An 18,788-nucleotide genomic window follows, 5' to 3' on the forward strand; every position below is an offset into this window, starting at 1 on the left:
GAGATGGAAAGAAGCCATTCTGCAGTCCAGGAGAACGCTGGAGGAGTCTCAGGGATGGCCAAACCCGCACTGCCCACGGCCTCAAAGCCACAGCCCCAAGCCGCATGGCCAGTTCAAAGATATCAGCCGACCACAAAGGAAAATATGCTGTGTGCTCCTTTTACCCTTGGCTAAGCCATGTGTGTCCTCCAGGATGGCTTTTAGTGATAGAGAAAATTTAAGACTCAGCTGCCAGGGAATTGGTATTTCTGGGGATTCTCACTCTGTCACCTGGTGTGGATCAATACACCCAAGGAAGGAGGACTGCGACCCATGAGCCTTCCATTCATTTCAGAAACCTCAGGCACACCATAGAGGGAGAAGAGAGAGAGAGAGAGAGAGAGAGAGAGAGAGAGAGAGCGAGAGCGCGAGCGAGGGAGTGTGTGTGTGTGTGTGTGTGTGTGTGTGTGTGTGTGTGTGTCTGGGGATTGAGCCCAGGGGTGTTCTATCTCTAAGCTGCAATCTCAGCTCTATTTTATTTTTATTTTGAAACAGGGTCTCACTAAGTTGCTGAGCAGAGCCAGGATCTCACTCCCTTGCAGATTTGGGCCATCTTATTGGGCGTTAGGAGGGAGGGAGAGCAAAACACTCGTGTATTTCTCCGGTTGGTGAGCTTGACACTGGACCGAGTGGGTGAATTTATGGGGCCAGGGAAGGGGGATGCTTAGGGGCTTTTCTCTATTTTCCTGCCATTTCCTGGGGTGTAGCTCGGAGGCAGAATGCCAAAGGGCGGGCAGGGGGAGGGGGTAGAAAGCAGTGAAGAGAGCCGGCAGGTGTGGCGCATGCAGCAAAGATGTTAGCAGGGCTGAGAAGGAAGATGACTGATTGCTTAATGGTACAGAGTTTCTGTTTGGGGTGAAGAACATTTTCCAGAAATAGTGATGAGAATTTCACAACATTATAGAAGTGCTTAATGCCACTGAACTTTGCACTTAATAATGATTTCAATACTAAATTTTAGCTGGGTGCGGTGGCGCACACTTGTAATCCAGGCATTTGGGAGGCTGAGACAGGAGGATCGCTCAGGTTTGCAGCCAGCCTCAGCTACTTAGTGAGGCTCTCAGCAACTTAGTAAGATGCTGTTTTGAAATAAAATATAAAATAGGTCTGGGAGTGTATCCCGGAGTTAGAAAGCCCCTGGGTTCCATCCCCAGTACCACCCCCCACACAAATTATTTGAAACAGTATTCACTGAAGGTCTAGGTGTGGATTTTGGGCGTAAGGCATCAAGGTGACGACTCCATGTTTAGCTAAAATGGACACAGTGTAGGGAAGATCAGGCTGGGAGGCCTAGCGCAGAGCTCAGCCTTTGTGGTGTTCAGTTGGAGATGTCTGTCGTCCGTGGGGGAGAGGCAGGCAGTGACAGGAAAAAAGGAGGTGGGATGGAGCCCTGTCCTTACTACAGAGGCTGGGACGAGAACCCCGAGAGCTCTGAGCCCCAGACAAAAGACGCTGGAAGGCAGGAGGCGGCCAGGCACAGCTAATGGGGGCGAGTGTTGCTCAGAGGTTAGCAACTGGGGTGGCTGAATATTTGTTTATTTATTTTGTGATACTGGTGATGAACCCAGGGGCATTCTACCTCTGAGCTACACCTTCAGCAGTATTTCCTTTTCCTTTTTGGTACTGAGTGTTGAATTCAGAGGCATTCTACCAATGAGCTACACTCCCAGCTCTGCTATTGATTTATTTATTTTTGCAGTACTGGGGATGGGACTCAGGGGCCTTCTACCTCTGAGCTACACTCCCAGCCCTATTTTTTTATTCTTTATTTTGAAAGAGGGTCTCACTGAGTTGCAAAGAGCCTCACTAAGTAGCTGAGGCTGTCCGCGAACCGCGATCTCCGGTCTCAGCCTCCCATGTATTGGGATTACAAGCGTGCAATAGCACTCCCAGCTCTACTTCATTCTTTTAAAAAGAGGGCTGGGCCTTTCAGCCGCCACCTCCATAGTCCCAGCATGTCACCTTTGTGCTTTAGTCCCTGGGCCAGGCTCTCAGGCCTAGGGGCTGCGTCCCTGAAAAGCCAGGCCTCTGCTCCTGGCGCGCAGCGCACCCTAGCGCCCGCAGCTGGTGAGAAGAGAGCGAGGCGGGCGGCAGCCTCGGTCAGTAGCCGCCTCGCCCGCTAGGGGGCGGTGGCGCGCGAGCCGGCCCTACTGCGCCGGCGCTGCTCGCCTCGGCGTCCCGGTGCGCATGCGCGGCGCGGCTTCGCGCTGCAGGGAGATCCAAGATGGCGGCCTCCGCGGTGTGCCGGGCGGCCCGCGCCAGGTCCCAGGTCCTGCTGCGCGGCGGTCGATCGGTGAGGAGGCGGCGGGCACGCGGGGTCGCGGGCTCAGGGCCCTGGGGGCGAGGAGGAGCAGCCTGCGACAGAGGCGGGCCGAGGCGGGAGGTCACGGGGTCAGGGCCGTGGGAAGGTCACGGCCAGGGTGGGCGCGGGCGCCTCCCTGCCGCGGGGGCCGGGGTCCGGGGCACCCCGTCACCCCGTCACCCCGCCGCCGCGCTTACTCGCCGCCCCCTTCGCAGCCCGCCCTGCTGAGGGCGCCCGCCGGCCGGGGCACCGCGACCTTCGCGCAGGCGCTGCAGAGCGTGCCCGAGACGCAGGTCAGCGTGCTGGACAACGGGCTGAAGGTGGCCTCGGAGCGGTCCTCGCAGCCCAGCTGCACGGTGAGTGTCGGCGCGGTTGGCTCGCCTCGGCGGGCCGGCCTCGCTGGAGCCAGCATTCCCTGAGCTTAGGAGGCCGCCGAGCCGTGGCCGAGTACTTTCCCAGCTCTGTTTAGCAGCCCATGTGCGAGCAGCGACCTGTGTCTTACAGCCGAAAAATGGGATGCAGAGGTTTGAGGTTACTTACGGGGTCCAGCTCTGAAGCTTCCAGCCAAGGTCACAGCCTCCAGGCTAGACCAGTAATACTCTTCAAGAAATGTATCTGAGCGGGCGTGGTGTCGCACGGCTGTAACCCCAGTGCTTGGGAGGCTGAGACAGGAGAGCCCCAGGTTCATAGCCAGCCTCAAGAACTTAGCGAGGCTTGCATAAAACTTTGTGAGACTCTTCCCCCCAAAAAAAAAAAAAATTAGCCGGGCATCATGGTGGCACAGGCTTTTAATCCCAGCATTTGGGAGGCTGAGACTGGAGGATCTCCGTTGGTGGACAGTCTCAGCTACTTAGGCCCTTTGCAACTCATACCCTGTTTCAAAATAAAGAATAAAAAATAGGACTAGGGGTGTAGCTTAGAGGTAGAATGCCCCTGGGTTCCATCCCCTGTACCTAAAAAAAGAAAAAAAAAAAAAGCCGGGCGTGGTGGCTCAGGCTTGTAATCCCCGTGCTTGGGAGGCCGAGACAGGAGGATCACACAGGTTCAAAGCCAGCCTCAGCTTCTTAGTGAGGCTCTCAGCAACTTAGTGAGACTCTGTTTCCAAATAAAATATAAAAAAAAGTCTGGGAGTATAGCCCAGAGGTAGAAAGCCTCTGGGTTCCACCCCTAGTACCACCAAAAAAAAAAAAAGATTAAGTCGGGCATGGTGGCGCACGCTTGTAATCCCAGCATTTGGGAGGCTGAGACTGGAGGATAGTGGTTTGCGGACAGCCTCAGCTATTTAGTGAGGCCCTCTACAACTCAGTGAGACCCTGTTTCAAAATCAAGAATAAAAATAGGGCAGGGGGTGTAGCTCAGAGGTCGAATGCCCCTGGGTTCCATCCCCAGACCCGCCAAAAAAAAAAAAAAAAAAAAGGTTAAAATCGGGATGGGGGTGTAGCTCAAATATAGGATACCCCAGCTGGGTGTGGTGGCGCACGCTTGTAATCCCTGTACTTGGGCACCTGGGAGGCAGAGACGGGAGGATCGCGCAGGTTCGAAGCTAGCCGTGCTGGCTTAAGAGACCCTGTTTCCAAAAAAAGTATAAAATAGGTCTGAGAGTGTAGCCCAGAGGTAGAAGGGCTTCCAAGAACCCCAATACCACCAAAATAAATAAATAAATAAATACACACACACACACACACACAACACATATATTGAGGATACCCCTAGGTTCAATCCCCACAAAGAAAAAGAAATAGATCTAAGGTGTTCACAGCCAAGGCCATAGTATCCTTGCTAGACTAGTAGTGCACTTTTTTTTTTCTTTTTTTAGTACTCGGGGTTGAACCCAGGGGCATTCTACCTCTAAGCTATACCCCAGCCCTATTTTTTATTCTCTATTTTGATACAGGGTCTCACTGAATTGCAAAGGTCAAACTAAGTGGCTGAGGCTGGCTTCAAACCTATAGGATCCTCCTGTCTCGGCCTCCCAAGCACTGGCATTACAAGAGTTGCATCACCATGCCCAGCTATTCTTAATTTTGAAATAGGGTCTCACTGAGTTGCAAAGGGCCTCACTAAGTAGCTGAGGCTGTTCTCAAACTGTGATCCTCCTGTTTCAGTCTTCCAAATGCTGGGATTCTAAGTGTGTACTACCATGCCCGGCTTATTTTTATTTTGAAATAGGATCTCACTAGGTTGATAATTATCACTACTTGTTGAGGGATCAGGATCACTACTTGTTGAGGCTGTCCTTGAATCTGCAATCTTCCTGTCTCAGCCTCCCATGCCCTGGGATTACAGTTGTGCACCACCACGATTGACATTTATTGATTGTGCTGGCCTCTCAAGCGCGGGGATTACAAGGGTGCGCCACCATGCCTGACTCCTGCTTTTATTTTTTAATTTATTTTTTAGTTTTATTATTTATTTCTTTTTTGTGTGTGTGGTACTGGGGGTGGAACCCAGAGGCTTTCTACCTCCGGGATATACTCCCAGACCTTTTTTATATTTTATTTGGAAACAGTCTCACTAAGTTGCTGAGAGCCTCACTAAGTAGCTGAGGCTGGCTTCGAACTTGTGCGATCCTCCTGTCTCAGCCTCCCAAGCGTGGGCCTCCACGCCCGGCTTAATTTATTTTTTTAATTAATTAATTAATTAATTAACTAATTTGCACTACTGGGGATGGAACCTAGGGGCATTCTACCTCTGAGCTACATCCCAGCCCTATATTTTATTCTTTAGTCTGAAACAGGGTCTCACTAAGTTGCAGAGGGCCTCACTAAGCAGCTGAGTCTGTCACTGAACCCCAATCCTCCTGTCTCAGTCTCCCAAATTCTGGGATTACAAGCATGTGCCACCACATTGGCTCTTATTCTTTTACTTTGAAACAAGGTCTCACTAAGTTGCAGAGGTCTCACTAAGTAGCTGAAGCTGACCACAAACATGTGGTCTTAGCCTCCCAAGTATTGGGATTACAAGTGTGCACCACTACACCCAGCTTTAAGTTCTTGGCCCCGCCCCCCCTTTATGGGGATGGAACCCAGGGGCATTCTACTTCAGAGCTACACCCCCAGCCCTATTTTTATTTTTTATTTTGAAACAGGGTCTCACTGAGTTGCAAAGGGCCTCACTAAGTAGCTGAGACTGATTGTGAACCATGATCCTACTGTCTCAGCCTCCCAGATGCTGAGATTACAAGCGTGTGCCACCACGCGCAGCTAAATTCTTACTTTTTAAGATGTTAGATTGGAGATATGTGTTTATCAGTTTGGGGTGGTGGTGCATACCTGTAATCCCAGTACTTGGGAGGCTGAGACAGGAGGATCTTAGGTTCAAGGCCAGCTTCAGCAACATAGTGAGACTTTCAACAACTTAGTGAGACCTTGTTTCAAAACAGAAAATGAAAAGGATGAAGTATAGCTCAGAGGTGGAATGCCTCTGGGTTTTAATTCCCATTAATACACACACACACACACACACACACACACACACACACACACACACTAAAGAGGGTTGGAGACCTAGCTCAGTGGCAGAGTGCTTAGCTGACACATACAGGGTCCTGGGTTTAATGAAACACATGTTCATCAGCTAGATATGGTTGTGAACATCTGTGATCCTAGTATTTGGGAGACTGAGACAGGAGGATCACAGGTTCAAGGCTAGCCTCAGCAACTTAGTAAGACCTTGTTTCAAAATAAGAAATAAAATAGTGCTGGGGTGTGGCTTGGTGTAGAATGCCCCTGGGTTCGGTTCTTAGGACCATCCAAATAAAGGGTGGGGGCCCCGGGGTATAGCTCAGTAATGAGTGTGGGGATGAGCCCTTGGGGGAGGCAGGGCAGTCATTGGTTGCCCTGTGCTGTGGCTCTGCTGTGCTACAAACTCAGGGAGCCCACTGGCACAGCTTGTGCTGACTTACTCAGGGCCATCCTTCTGTCTCCTTTATTGGCGGCTTCTTATCCAGGTGGGCGTGTGGATCGACACTGGCAGCCGTTATGAGACTCAGAAGAACAACGGAGCAGGCTACTTTTTGGAGCATCTGGCTTTCAAGGTGAGGTTCGTGAAGTTGTGTCTCCCCTGGGCTGATGGCTGCCTGTTTTAAGGATCGGTGTCAGAAACATTAACGTCTTGATTAGGAGTCTCTGTGGAGAGTGATCTCTGGCTTTTCTGGAAGGAGCACGTGGGCTTGGCCTGTTCTGAGTGAGTGTTGTATTGATGCCTTAGCTGAGGAAACCCTAGGAGCTCTGGAAGCCCCACTTTTCACCTGGCCTGGGTTGTGTTTGTCTACACATGGAATTGTGCCACTTACACATATGTGCATTTTAACAAACTTAGAGGCGTGGGCATACATGCTTGCTTGTAACTCATCCTGCTCTGGTAAAATACCTGCATTTCCCTGATTGTAGAAGCCCATTTTTTAAAAAGTGAATGAAAAAAATGGAGAGGGGGAGAATATGGGTGGGGTGGGGAGTCAGAACAGGCAGCCTGCCAGCTGTGTTGTGATAGATGCCTGGGAAGGTGTGTGTGTGCCATGAGATGGCGCCAGGAGACAGCCCCACCACCCCAGCAAGCACCATGCACACACGCATGCTCATGCACATGTTCACGCACAATGCACACACAGGCTCGGGTCCTATGCAGTGGCTTCGAGCCCACGGTCATTATTGGCGTGGGTAGAGAGGTAGGCCCCATCACTGGAACACAGTGTAGGCTTACCTGACCATGGTTGTTAGTGAGAGGGCGAGACGTGCCAGTGGGTCAGGCTGTCCCGGAGCCCTGGATATCATGTGCCGTTTGCTCTCCGAGGCCCTTCCAACCTGACCCAGGCTTCTCCATTCTTTTTTTCCCTCTTTTGGCACTGGGGATTGAATCCAGGGGCATTCTAACTCTGAGCTACACCCCCAGCCCTATTTTTTTTTTTTTTTTTTTTTTTTGCGGGTCTGGGGATGGATCCCAGGGGCATTTGACCTCCGAGCTACACCCCCTGCCCTGTTTTTTATTCTTCATTTTGAAACAGGGTTTCACTGAGTTGCGAAGGGCCTCACTCAGTAGCTGAGGCTGGCCGCCAGCCACGATCCTCCAGTCTCAGCCTCCCGAGTGCTGGGATGACAAGCGTGCGCCGCCGCGCCCGGCTCTGTTTTTTATTTTTAAACTAGTCGGCTTAGGATCTCACTAAGTTGCTGAGGCTGGCCTAGAATTCGCCATCCTCCTGTCTCAGCCTCCCAGGTACTAGGATTAAAGGCATGCACCACTGTGCCCAATTCTGGTATTGGGGATTGAACCCAGGGGCATTCTACCTCCAGCCTACACACCCAGCCTTTTTTGTTTTTTCAGTTTTTATTTTGAAACAAGTCTCTCCCCCCCCCCCTTTTTTTTTGGTGGTGGTACTGGTGATTGAACTCAGGGGCATTCTACCTCCGAGCTACACCCCAGCCCTATTTTATTCTTTATTTTGAAACAAGGTCCTCTCACTAGGTTGCAGAGGGCCTCACTAAGTAGCTGGGGCTGGCTGTATACCTGCTATCCTCCCAAGTACTGGGATTACAAGTGTGAGGCCACCATGCCTGGCTATTGAAACAATCTCACCAAGTTGCTGAGGCTAGCCTCAAACCGGCAGTCTTCCTGCCTCAGTCTCCCAAGCACTAGGTTATAGGTGTGTGTGCCACTGAGCCAGGCTGTCTCTGTTCTATTGGTCCATGGTGCTGTGCCTCTGTTGGCTCATTGCTTGGTGATCAGAGACTCAGGGGCCTGCATTCCATAGTCTCTCTTTTTTTTTTTTTTGCGGTACTGGGGATGGAATGGGGGGGCATTGTACCTCTGAGCTACTCCCCCAGCCCTATTTCTTTTTAGTATTTTTATTTATTTTTTTTTAATTTTTTTAAAATTAATTTTTTTTTTTTTTTTTTTTTGGTGGTACTGGGGTTCCTGGAAACCCTTCTACTTCCAGGCTACACTCCCAGACCTATTTTATATTTTTATTTGGAAACAGGGTCTCTTAAGCCAGTGAGGCTGGCTTCGAACCAGCATGATCCTCCTGTCTCCGCCTCCCAAGTGCAGGGATTACAAGCGTGCACCACCACGCCCGGCTTATTTATTTTTAATTAATTAATTAATTAATTTGTGGTACTGGGGGTGGAACCCAGAGGCTTTCTACCTCCGGGCTATACTCCCAGACCTATTTTTATACTTTATTTGGAAACAGGGTCTCACTAAGTTGCTGAGAGCCTCAGTAAGTAGCTGAGGCTGGCTTCAAATCTGTGTGATCCTCCTGTCTTAGCCTCCCAAGTGCAGTGATTACAAGCGTGTGACACCACGCCCAGTTATTTTTACTTTTTTATTTTTTTGGAGGTACTGGCCATGGAACCCAAGGGCATTTGATCTACGAGCTACACTCCCTGCCCTGTTTTTTATTCTTTTGAAACAGGGTCTCACTAAGTTGCAAAGGGCCTTGCTAAGTACCTGAGGCTGTCCGCGAACCATGATCCTCCTATCTCAGCCTCCCAAATGCTGGGATTACAAGTGTGTACCACCACACCCGGCTTTTATTTATTTATTTATTTATTTTTGGGTGGTACTGGGGATGGAACCCTTCTATCACCGGCTACACTCCTAGACCTATGTTTTATATTTTTATTTGGAAACAGGGTCTCTTAAGCCAGTGAGGCTGGCTTTGAACCCGCGAGATTCTCCTGTCTCCGGATTACAAGCGTGTGCCACCATGCCTGGCTTTTTTTTTTTTTGGTGGTACTGGGGTTCCTGGAAACTCTTCTTCTTCTGGGCTACACTACCAGATCTATTTTTATACTTTTTTATTTGGAAACAGAGTCTCTTAAGCCAGCACGGCTGGCTTCGAACACGCGTGATCCTCCTGTCTCTGCCTCCCAAGTGCGGGGATTACAAGCGTGCGCCACCACGCCTGGCTATTCTTATTTTTTTGAAACGGTCTCACTGAGTTGCAAAGGGTCTCACTGAGTTGAGAAGGGCCTCGCTAAGTAGCTGAGGCTGTCCAAAAACCAATATCCTCTGGCCTCTGCCTCCCAAATGCTGGGTGCATCACCATGCCCGGCCTCATCTCCATAGTCTTTGCTGAGGGAGACACCTGTGGACCAGTGGTTCTGCTGGGACTTTAGCCTGTGAGGACAAAGTTCCTGGTCTCCCGTGTGGCTCCTGATCGGTTCTCTTAATTTGTGGTTCCAGGGAACAAAGAATCGGCCTGGCAGTGCCCTGGAGAAAGAGGTAGAGAGCATGGGGGCCCATCTTAATGCCTACAGCACTCGGGAGCACACAGCCTACTACATCAAGGCACTGTCCAAGGACCTGCCGAAAGGTGACCCTGGCGGAGGGGTGGGTGAGGGACTGGCACAGAGGCGGCTCCGTGGTTGTGGCCAGTCTCTCGGGCTCTGTGCCCACTTGACTCCTGAGCTCATCTTTGTGTCCAGCTGTGGAGCTCCTGGCTGACATCGTGCAGAACTGCAGCCTAGAGGACTCGCAGATAGAGAAGGAGCGGGACGTGATCCTGCGGGAGATGCAGGAGAACGACGCATCCATGCAGGATGTGGTCTTTGACTACCTGCACGCCACCGCCTTCCAGGGCACGCCGCTCGCCCAGCCTGTGGAGGGGCCCAGTGAGAACGTCAGGTGAGCACTGGCCGAGCTTGTGGGGTGTGCATCCCAGCTGGACCCTTCCAGGCCACCATCCTCGCTGCCGCCTGCCTGCCCGCACTGTTTGGTTACCTAATTCACACAGCTGGAGACAGCTTCTGTGTGCTCCTAACCTGGGCCTTGGGCCTTGTTGGGGGATATCCTGATTATCTGAGGGAGGGCGCCCCAGGATCCCTTCCATGTGGCTTCCTGGCCCCTGGTGGGCTGGGCTGTGAGAGAAGGCACGCTGGCTTGCGCCTGCCCTGCGGGCAAATGTGAGGCAAGCCAGCTTGTGGCTGCCCTGGGCCTGGAGGTGGGTGGCGAGATGGGGAGGGGTGAGGCCTGTGCTGAGACCCGCCCTTCCTAGAGGCCTCCCCTTGGCCCGCGGCCCAGCTTGGTGGCCTGGCTGATGAGTTGCCTTTTGTGCCTGTCTGCAGGAAGCTGACCCGAGCCGACTTGACTGAGTACCTGAGCAGGCATTACAAGGCCCCGCGCATGGTGCTGGCAGCCGCTGGAGGTGAGTGATGTTCTGGCCAGTGGGTCCCAGCCTCGGCTGTGGAGCCAGGTGTCCTGGTTCTGACCACGGCAGGCTCTTGTCCTGTCCTGTCCTGTGGGTCGTGGCCTCTGCTCTTGAGGCGGGTGTGATTCTGCCTGCTGCTCCCATCTAGCGCGCGCTGCCAGGGCTCGGCCTCTCAGCACCCGCTGGCCCTGGGATGCCCGGCTTGAGGGCTGGCAGGAGACCTGCGCCCTGGCTGGTTCCTCGTGCTGTTGGGCAAGCGCACGTTGGCTGTGTATGGTGTATGCTGTTGGGCTGGAGAGCAACCTGACGGGAAGGCACAGAATGGCAGGAGGTTTTAATGAGGGCTCGGAGTTGAGGTGGGGTAGTTGAGGCACAGGTCTTGAACAGAGGCCTGAAGGGATTAAAAGCATGCACCACCACGCCCGGCTCGAAATATTTCAGGGGGTCTTTTTTTTTTTTTTTTTTTTTTTTTTGTCTTTTTGGAACCGGGGATTGAACCCAGAGTGCTGCACCAGCAGAGCAGGCGCTTTGCTACTGAGCTACATTCCAGCTCTGTCTGATATGTTTCAAAGCTGGCTCTGCCAGGCATAGTGACGAACGCTGTAATCCCAGTACCTGGGAGGCTAAGATTGGAAGATCATAGGTTGGAGGCCAGCCTTAGCGATTTAGCCAGACCCTGTTTCAAAAATAGAATAATAGCTGAGCATGGTGGTGCAGGCTTGTAATCCCAGCATTTGGGAGGCTGAGACTGGAGGATTGTGGTTCAAAGACAGCCTCAGGTACTTAGTGAGGCCCTTTGCAACTCAGTGAGACCCCATTTCAAAAAATAAAGAATAAAATAGAGGGCCGGGAGGATGAGACAGGAGGATCGCGGTGTACGGACAGCCTGAGCTACTTAGGCGATTTGCAACTCAGACCCTCTTTCAAAATAAACAATAAAAAAATAGGGCTGGGGGTGTATGCCCCTGGGTTCCATCCCCAGTACCGCAAAAAAAGGGGGGGGGGGCAAATACAGTAATCCCAGTACCTGGGAGGTTGAGACAGGAAGATTGCAGGTTTGAAGACAGCCTCAGCAAGTAGTGAGACTCTAATGAATCCAGCGATACTGGTTTTTTGTTATTTTTTTTTTTTAATGCAGTACTGGGGATTGAATCCAGGGGTGAATCTGCAAGCTACACCCCAGTCCTATTTTTTATTCATTATTTTGAAACAGGGTCTCACTAATGCCCTTGGGTTCAATCACCAGAACCAGAGAATAGAAAAAACTTGTGGTGCTGCTGGGTGGGGTTGCAGCCGAGCCCCCAGGCGGGGCCCTGGGGTGAAGTGAGAGGCCAGGACTGGAGGGCAGGCAGATGGGGTTCTCTAGAGGGCGACCCGAGGGGTCAGGGAAGAGCGCAGCTGGGAGCTTTGGAGCCAGGGAACCTGGACACCTAGAGTCTCAACGCACCCTAGCAGGCTGGAGCAGGCTGTCTGTGCCATAGCACTTGCTATTAAAGCGCTGGGACAAGCTGGGCATGGAGGCGCACGCTTGTAATCCCAGCACTTGATAATCTGAGACAGGAGGATCGCACAGGTTCAAAGCCAGCCTCAGTTACTTAGTGAGGCTCTCAGCAACTTAGTGAGACCCTGTTTCCAAATAAAGTATAAAATAGGTCTGGGAGTATCCTGGAGATAGAAAAGCTCCTTGTTCTACTCCTAGTACCACCAAAAAAAAAGCTCCGGGATGGCGAGGCCCTCCTGGAGCAGAGGCGGCGGGTCTGGGAGGGGTCCTGGCCATGAGTTTGTGGTGTTCCCAGGCTGTGCTCTCCTGCGTGCCACCCTTGCAGGCCAGTGCCCAGATCTGTTTGTAGCAGGGCTTGAGGGACAAGCAGCTCCGGGGCTTGTGTCCAGGGAGCAGCAGTCTTGTCTTTGATGCAGGTGAGGTGCTACTTCTTGGGCAGCCCACCTTTATTTATTTAATTAATTAATTTATTTATTTTTGTGGTGTTGGGGGTGGGACCCTGGGGCATTCTACTCTGAGCTACACCCCCAGCCCTATTTTTTATTCTTTATTTTGAAACAGGGTCTCACTGAGTTGCAAAGGGTCTCCCTAAGTAGCTGAGGCTCCTGTCTCAGCCTCTCAAATGCTGGGCCTACAAGTGTGCACCACCACGCCTGGCTTAAACTTCTTTTTCTCTCTTTTATGCCATGGAACTTCTGGCTCTGTGGTCTGCCTGCCATGAGCTGGTGTCTCTCGGTGGACAGCCCTCTCCCTCATCCTGTGTAATGCACGCCTTCTTCCTGGCGTCCCTTGCTGAGATGGGCCCTTTCTGGCTCCCCTGCCCTGGGCCTCGGCCTGGCTGGCCAGTCACACACTGTCTCCTCAGGGGTGGAGCACCAGCAGCTGCTGGACCTGGCCCAGAAGCACTTGAGCAGCGTCTCTGCGGCGTACCCCGAGGATGCGGTGCCCACCCTGAGTCCATGCCGCTTCACGGGGAGCGAGGTGTGACTCCTGGTGGGCAGGGGCCTCGGGAGGACCCGATTTGCATGGTTAATCTTGTGGCTCCCAGAAGCCTCAGGAGTCGGGTGGGGTGCTGTGGTTGCTACTTTGAGCATGTGTGTTCACCCACACCGGCCACCCTTCCTCCCTGCCCAGACCGTCTGGCCGTCCTTCAGCTGTGACATGTACCTTTCAGATCCGCCACCGTGATGATGCCCTGCCTCTGGCCCACGTGGCCATTGCCGTTGAGGGACCTGGCTGGGCCCACCCAGACAATGTGGCCCTTCAGGTGGCCAATGCCATCATTGGCCACTATGACCATACGTATGGTGGTGGCGTGGTGAGTGCCAGGGGTGGCGTGGGAGCCAGCCTCCAGGGTGAGGCTGCTGGGCTGTGGCTGCAGGCCAGAGGGCTTGCTGACAGCCCTGGCCCCGCAGCACCTGTCCAGCCCTCTGGCTTCGGTCGCCGTGGCCAACAAGCTTTGCCAGAGCTTCCAGACCTTCAACATCTGCTATGCCGAGAACGGGCTGCTGGGTGCACACTTTGTCTGTGATGGCATGAGCATCGACGACATGATGTTCTTCCTGCAGGGCCAGTGGTACGGCTGGGTGGGTGGGAGAACAGTGGAAGGCTAGGAGGCGCACAGTCTCAGAATGCCCACCACTGGCCCTCTGCCCGCCCTAGGATGCGCCTGTGCACCAGTGCCACAGAGAGCGATGTGACACGGGGCAAAAACATCCTCAGGAACGCCCTGGTGTCTCACCTGGACGGTGAGTCCTGCCGGAGGGGGTAGGTGGTGTGTCCCTGCAGGGCAGTCCCCGCGTGGCTGCTGTTCTTAACCAGGGTTAGAAAGGAAGGCGTTGAAGCTCTGTGTGGTGGCACACGCTTGTAATCCCAGCATTCAGGAGGCTGAGACCGATGATTGTGGTTCATGGCCAGCCTCAGCTACTTAGCAAGGCCCTCCGCAACTTAGATCCTGTTTCAAAATAAAGAATAAAAAGAAGGGCAGGGGGTATAGCTCAGGTTGAATGCCCTAGGTTTCATCCCCAGACCTGCAAAAAAATGAAGGCCTAGAAGGCCACCCATGCCCCGCCACCCTGCCTGCAGAGGTTGGACCCCAGTACCTCCCGGGTGGTCTAGGTCCGCAGCCCATGTCTGTAGAACAGGTTGCAAGAGAGGCGACGGCTGTGACCTGGGGTCAGAGCGAGGTCCCGGAGGTCATGTGTGTCTCAGACTGGGCAGGCCTCTAACCCTTCCCTACCCTCAAAGGCACCACTCCTGTGTGTGAGGACATTGGACGCAGCCTGCTGACCTATGGCCGCCGTATCCCCCTGGCTGAGTGGGAGAGCCGGATTGCGGTAATGGGCCTCGCAGACCCGGGCCGGGTGGGATCCCTGTTCTAGAGCTGCTACGGGTGGTGCAGGCAGAGGCAGGGCGGAGGCGTGGTGGCCGTGGTGGTGCTGCTGGGAGACTCAGCCCAGCGGAGGAGGCTGACTGGCCAGTGTGCCTTGCCCCTGTCTGCAGGAGGTGGATGCCCAGGTGGTGCGTGAGGTCTGCTCCAAGTACTTCTATGACCAGTGTCCTGCGGTGGCTGCCTTCGGTGAGTGGCCTCGAAGCCCTGCCTGCACTTTGTCCTTTGCTCTGGCAGCGTCTTGGCCTCCCCTTCTGCTTTGGCTTCTCTCCCCACCTCTCCCGAGTAAAGCGAGTTGAGGCCCGAGGGCTCTCTCCAGTAGCCTGGCTGCCTGGGATTTCTTGCTCAGAAAACCTGTCCCAGCAGCTCCCTGACTCCTGCCAAGGTGCCTCCATCGATCCCCCACCCGCAGGTAACGGGCCCTGCGCATCAGTCGGGTGGGGCTCCAAGGGCCAGAGCAAGAAGGGACAGGCTCTGCACCCCGGGAAATGTTTTCTTCCCTCTTTACACTCAAAGCCTTCTTGTGCTGCTCCGGGCAGCAGCTCTGAGCAGGGTGTGGCACAGGGCCAGGTGTCCCTGTATGGGCCAAGCACCCCACCCTGATGCCCCACCCTATCTCCACAGGCCCAATTGAGCAGCTCCCAGACTACAACCGGATCCGCAGTGGCATGTTCTGGCTGCGTTTCTAGGCAGGAAGCCTGTGCAGACGAGAGGGTGGGGCCGGGGCCCAGGGTCTCTGCCACAGACATACCACTCCAGCACTTCAGACGCGTGCACATTGCTACCAATAAAGTCCTCTGTTGAGAATCGTGTTGTCCTTCCTTCAGCGGGATGTGGGTCTATGGCACTTCCGGAGTCCCTGGATCCTTGTGCCTTCCCGCAGGCTGATGTGTCCTCAGCAGGGGGCAAGCGTGGGACTGCAGCAGGGGCCAGAAGCCTTTGAAGTGCAGGAAGCTGGTCCCAGATGGTTCCACTCAGCCATGGAGGGATGCTCCTTAGCCAGCCTGGCCCAGGAGTGGGTTGTGGGAGCCATGGGAACTACAGTCCCGTCCACGCTCCGGGGCGGTCGCAGTGTGGACCCCTCACCGCCCCCGGAGGGCCCAGGACTGGCCTCGCTTGGCATGTTTGCTCCAGACTGGGAGAGAAGAGCCTGGGGCTCAGTGTTCCCGCTTGGTTCTAATTGCTGCCTGGACAAGCAAAGGGCGAGGATCCTTTGCCCGATTCGCCCTGACTCAGGCTCCAAGAATATCCCTGAGCTCAGTGGGGCCCGAGCCCCTCCCTCCACAAAGCCGTCCTAGGCAAGTCCCGAGCTGCGAGCCTGTCATTCCCTCCCTAGTCCTGCACCCCCTCTCTAGTCCTGCACGGCTCAGCACTGCAGGGCCTCTCAGCCCATACCCGCCCGCAGTCCTTCCAGTCAGGGAAGGAGGTGTGGAAGCCAAGGGACCTGGGGTGTGAACGGGGCCTGGGGCGAGGTGTGTGGAGGCGGCCATGCTGAAGCCTCTTTAGCACCCAGGCCTGAGCCCCTGGCTGCCCAGTGCTTCCCAGCACTCCCACATCCTGCCTTGGGTTGTCCCAGGACCATGGTGGCACTGGCAGATCCTCTTCCTGCTGCGTGGCCCACTGGAGAGAAGCTCTTGGGCAGCATAGGACCCTGAAGGGCCCTGCCTGCTATTAGGGTGCTGGGGGGTGGGGTGAGTGCCAGGCCTGTGGCCCTCTGTGAGCTCCTGGAGGCAGGGCTTGATGTCTAAGCTGGTGCCCGAGCCCCAAAGGCCACAGGTATGCTGGCCACACACATGTGAGCTGGAGCTGCTCCGTGTCGTCTGGTCTTGTATTCTAAGCCAGGCCACTGGGTCTTTCTGGGCTGAGAGGCATGTTGGGCTATGGTAGAGGAAGAGACGTGGTCAAGACAGATTCTTAGTACAGAGACTTTCAGGCTGGACTCCACAGTCCTGGCGAGTTGGCCTGTGGTCATGGCACAGGAGGAGCTGGGGCAGGCTGTGGAGACACAAGCACAGATCCCGAGGGAGGAGTGGGTTGCAGGGCCCTCTTGCCCAGCGCTCCATGGTCTGGTGAGTGTGGAGGTTTCCAGGACCCTGGCATGTGTGAGACTGCAACCTCAGAATCCCTAATGATGTGGCACCATCTGGCAGAGCTGGTGACTGAGCTGGAGAAGCTGAAGTTCCGGGGCCACTGCCCTGAGAGGAGCTGAGGTAGGCACTGGGCCCCACACTGCGCCTGAGGCGAGTGGCCCAGTCAGCCCCACGTAGCCTCTCCTGGCATCCCCTGGCCGCTCCCTTCTGGTAAGGTTTCCTTTCTGCCCTGTTGGCTGGACCCCCACGTGTATGTGCATGGACATCCCTGCTGTGTACAGCATCTCCAAGCCCCGCTCTTGCCCACTGTGCTGGGTCTTAGGGGCAGGGGCTACTATGAGGGCATGTCTGGTTCTCTGCTGCCCCCATCTGGAGCACACCTTCCAGGGGTGGGAGGTCCTAAGACCCTAACCTTGGAAAAGTGTTCTGGGCCCCAGGTTGGCTAGGAGTGGGTGGTCAGCCATGAGGGGCTTCAGCCTTCTTGGGCAACAGGAAAACACAGGATCAGATGGGCTTCACCACCCCCAACTCTGGCCACACCAGAAAGCCCTCAGCACCCAAGAGGAGTCCAGGGGGCCAGGTATGGTGGCACACACCTGTTATCCCAGTGCCTGGGAGGCTGAAACAGGATCACAGGTTTAAGACCAGCCTTGGCAATTTAATGAGGCCCTCAGTAACTTAGACCGTTTCAAAATAAAAATAAAATAGAAGCCTAGTGTGGTGACAGATGCTTGTAATCCCGGCATTTGGGAAGCTGAGACAGGAGGCCTGCAGTTCATGGACAGTCTGAGCTACTTAGGCCCTCCACAACTTAGTGAGACCCTGTCTCAAAGAATAAAAAATAGGACTGAGGGTGTCGCTCGAAGGTAGAATGCCCCTGGGTTCTATCCCCAGTACTGCAAAAATAAAATAAATATTTAAAATAGGGCTAAAAGAGCTATAAAGCCCCTGAGTTCAATCCCAGCACCCCCCACACACACACACGGAGTCCAGAGGAAAGGAATCCGGCCATTTTATCTTCATCTCCCATTTAGCCGTGGGTCTCAGGAGGGAGGACCTGGGGCCGGGTGTGGAGGCGGGAAGGGTCCAGCGGCAGCGGTGGTGAGAGTAGCTATGCTCCCTAGGCTGCCCAGAGCTTTCCAGAACTGGTAAAAAAAAACAAAACAAACAAAAAAAAAACCCCAAAAACCACGCATGGGTCAGGGCCAAATGGGGCTGGCTTCTCCTGGAGTGTATTTACAGATATTTCCTCTGGGCCTGGGGGGCTCCCATGGGAGAACTGCTATAGCCATAAGTGTTGATTGGAGGAGAGGGGAGGGAGGTCAGGTGCATTAAGGGGGGAGTGGGGGGCAGTTACGAAGGGAAGTTACAGGTCCCTTAAAGAAAGGAGATGGGAGCCAGGCGTGGTGGCACACATTTGTAATCCCGGCATTCGGGAGGCTGAGACAGGAGGATCTTGGTTTGTGGACAGCCTCAGCTACTTAGGCTCTTTACAATTCAGTGAGACCCTGTTTCAAAATAAAGAATAAAAAATAGGGCTGAGGGTGTAGCTCAGAGATAGAATGCCCCTGGGTTCCATCCTCAGTACTGCAAAAAAAAAAAAAAAAAAAAAAAAAGGGCCCAGGTAACCGCTGGGCATGATAGGGGAGTTGGATAGAAAGGGTCTCAGAGAGGACTGACAGGGGACTCCTACAGACCAGAATGAGGACATGTAGGCGGGGGAACCTGGATTGAAAAATGGACAGGCCCACCAGGAGGGGCGTGAGCTACAGGAGGTGGATTCCTGACAGATGAGCTGTTGGTGTGGGTGGTCCCACCCAGCCTGCAGCCAGCCCCCCTCCCTGCAAACACGGCTGGATGACATTTTCCTGGGACTGGTTTAAGGCACGGAGGGGGTGAGGGGCACTGGGATCCAGCCGTCTGCAGAAGTGTGACAGGTTTTCTCTCCTCTGGTCTTCCCTCTCCAAACGGGTGCACTACTGAGACCCGACCCAGTGGGGCTCCAGCCTCCCCAGTGCAAGAGCCTTGAGTGCCCCCTTCCCAGCGGAGTCTGCCTGCCAAGGGGGTTGGGGTGGGGCGCAGGAGACCCACCAGACAGAGCTGAATCACAGGAGTGGCCTTAGTCGGGACCCATGGCCTGCAGGCTTGTCTGGGCACCCCACGGAATGGGGTGACTCATTCCCAGCTGCAGCCTCCCCTGCCACCCCCCTGTATCCTTTGGTCTGCAGAAACCTTTCCCACTTCAGCCTCCAGCAGCCACTTCACGGTCACACTGACCCAAAGCAACAAAGACCCTGGCCCTCCGTGGGGCGGAGGCACTC

The 18,788-nt window shown here is 54.3% G+C and overlaps 1 protein-coding gene across 1 annotated transcript; it reads left to right on the forward strand.

The window, feature by feature from the left end:
- Nucleotides 1-2,263: 2,263 nt before the first annotated feature.
- On the forward strand, nt 2,264-15,066 carry UQCRC1 (ubiquinol-cytochrome c reductase core protein 1; the record flags this gene model as incomplete). The annotated part of the gene is made up of 13 exons (XM_080696114.1): nt 2,264-2,332; nt 2,557-2,697; nt 6,291-6,377; nt 9,524-9,653; nt 9,766-9,964; nt 10,405-10,484; nt 12,854-12,969; nt 13,163-13,306; nt 13,404-13,564; nt 13,651-13,736; nt 14,236-14,324; nt 14,491-14,566; nt 15,002-15,066. 13 exons carry the CDS (start codon nt 2,264-2,266, stop codon nt 15,064-15,066), a joined length of 1,443 nt encoding a protein of 480 aa, XP_080552240.1.
- Nucleotides 15,067-18,788: the final 3,722 nt, after the last annotated feature.

This window comes from Muscardinus avellanarius (genome assembly GCF_963383645.1).
Source record: "Muscardinus avellanarius genome assembly, chromosome: 5".
Lineage (NCBI taxonomy): Eukaryota > Metazoa > Chordata > Mammalia > Rodentia > Gliridae > Muscardinus > Muscardinus avellanarius.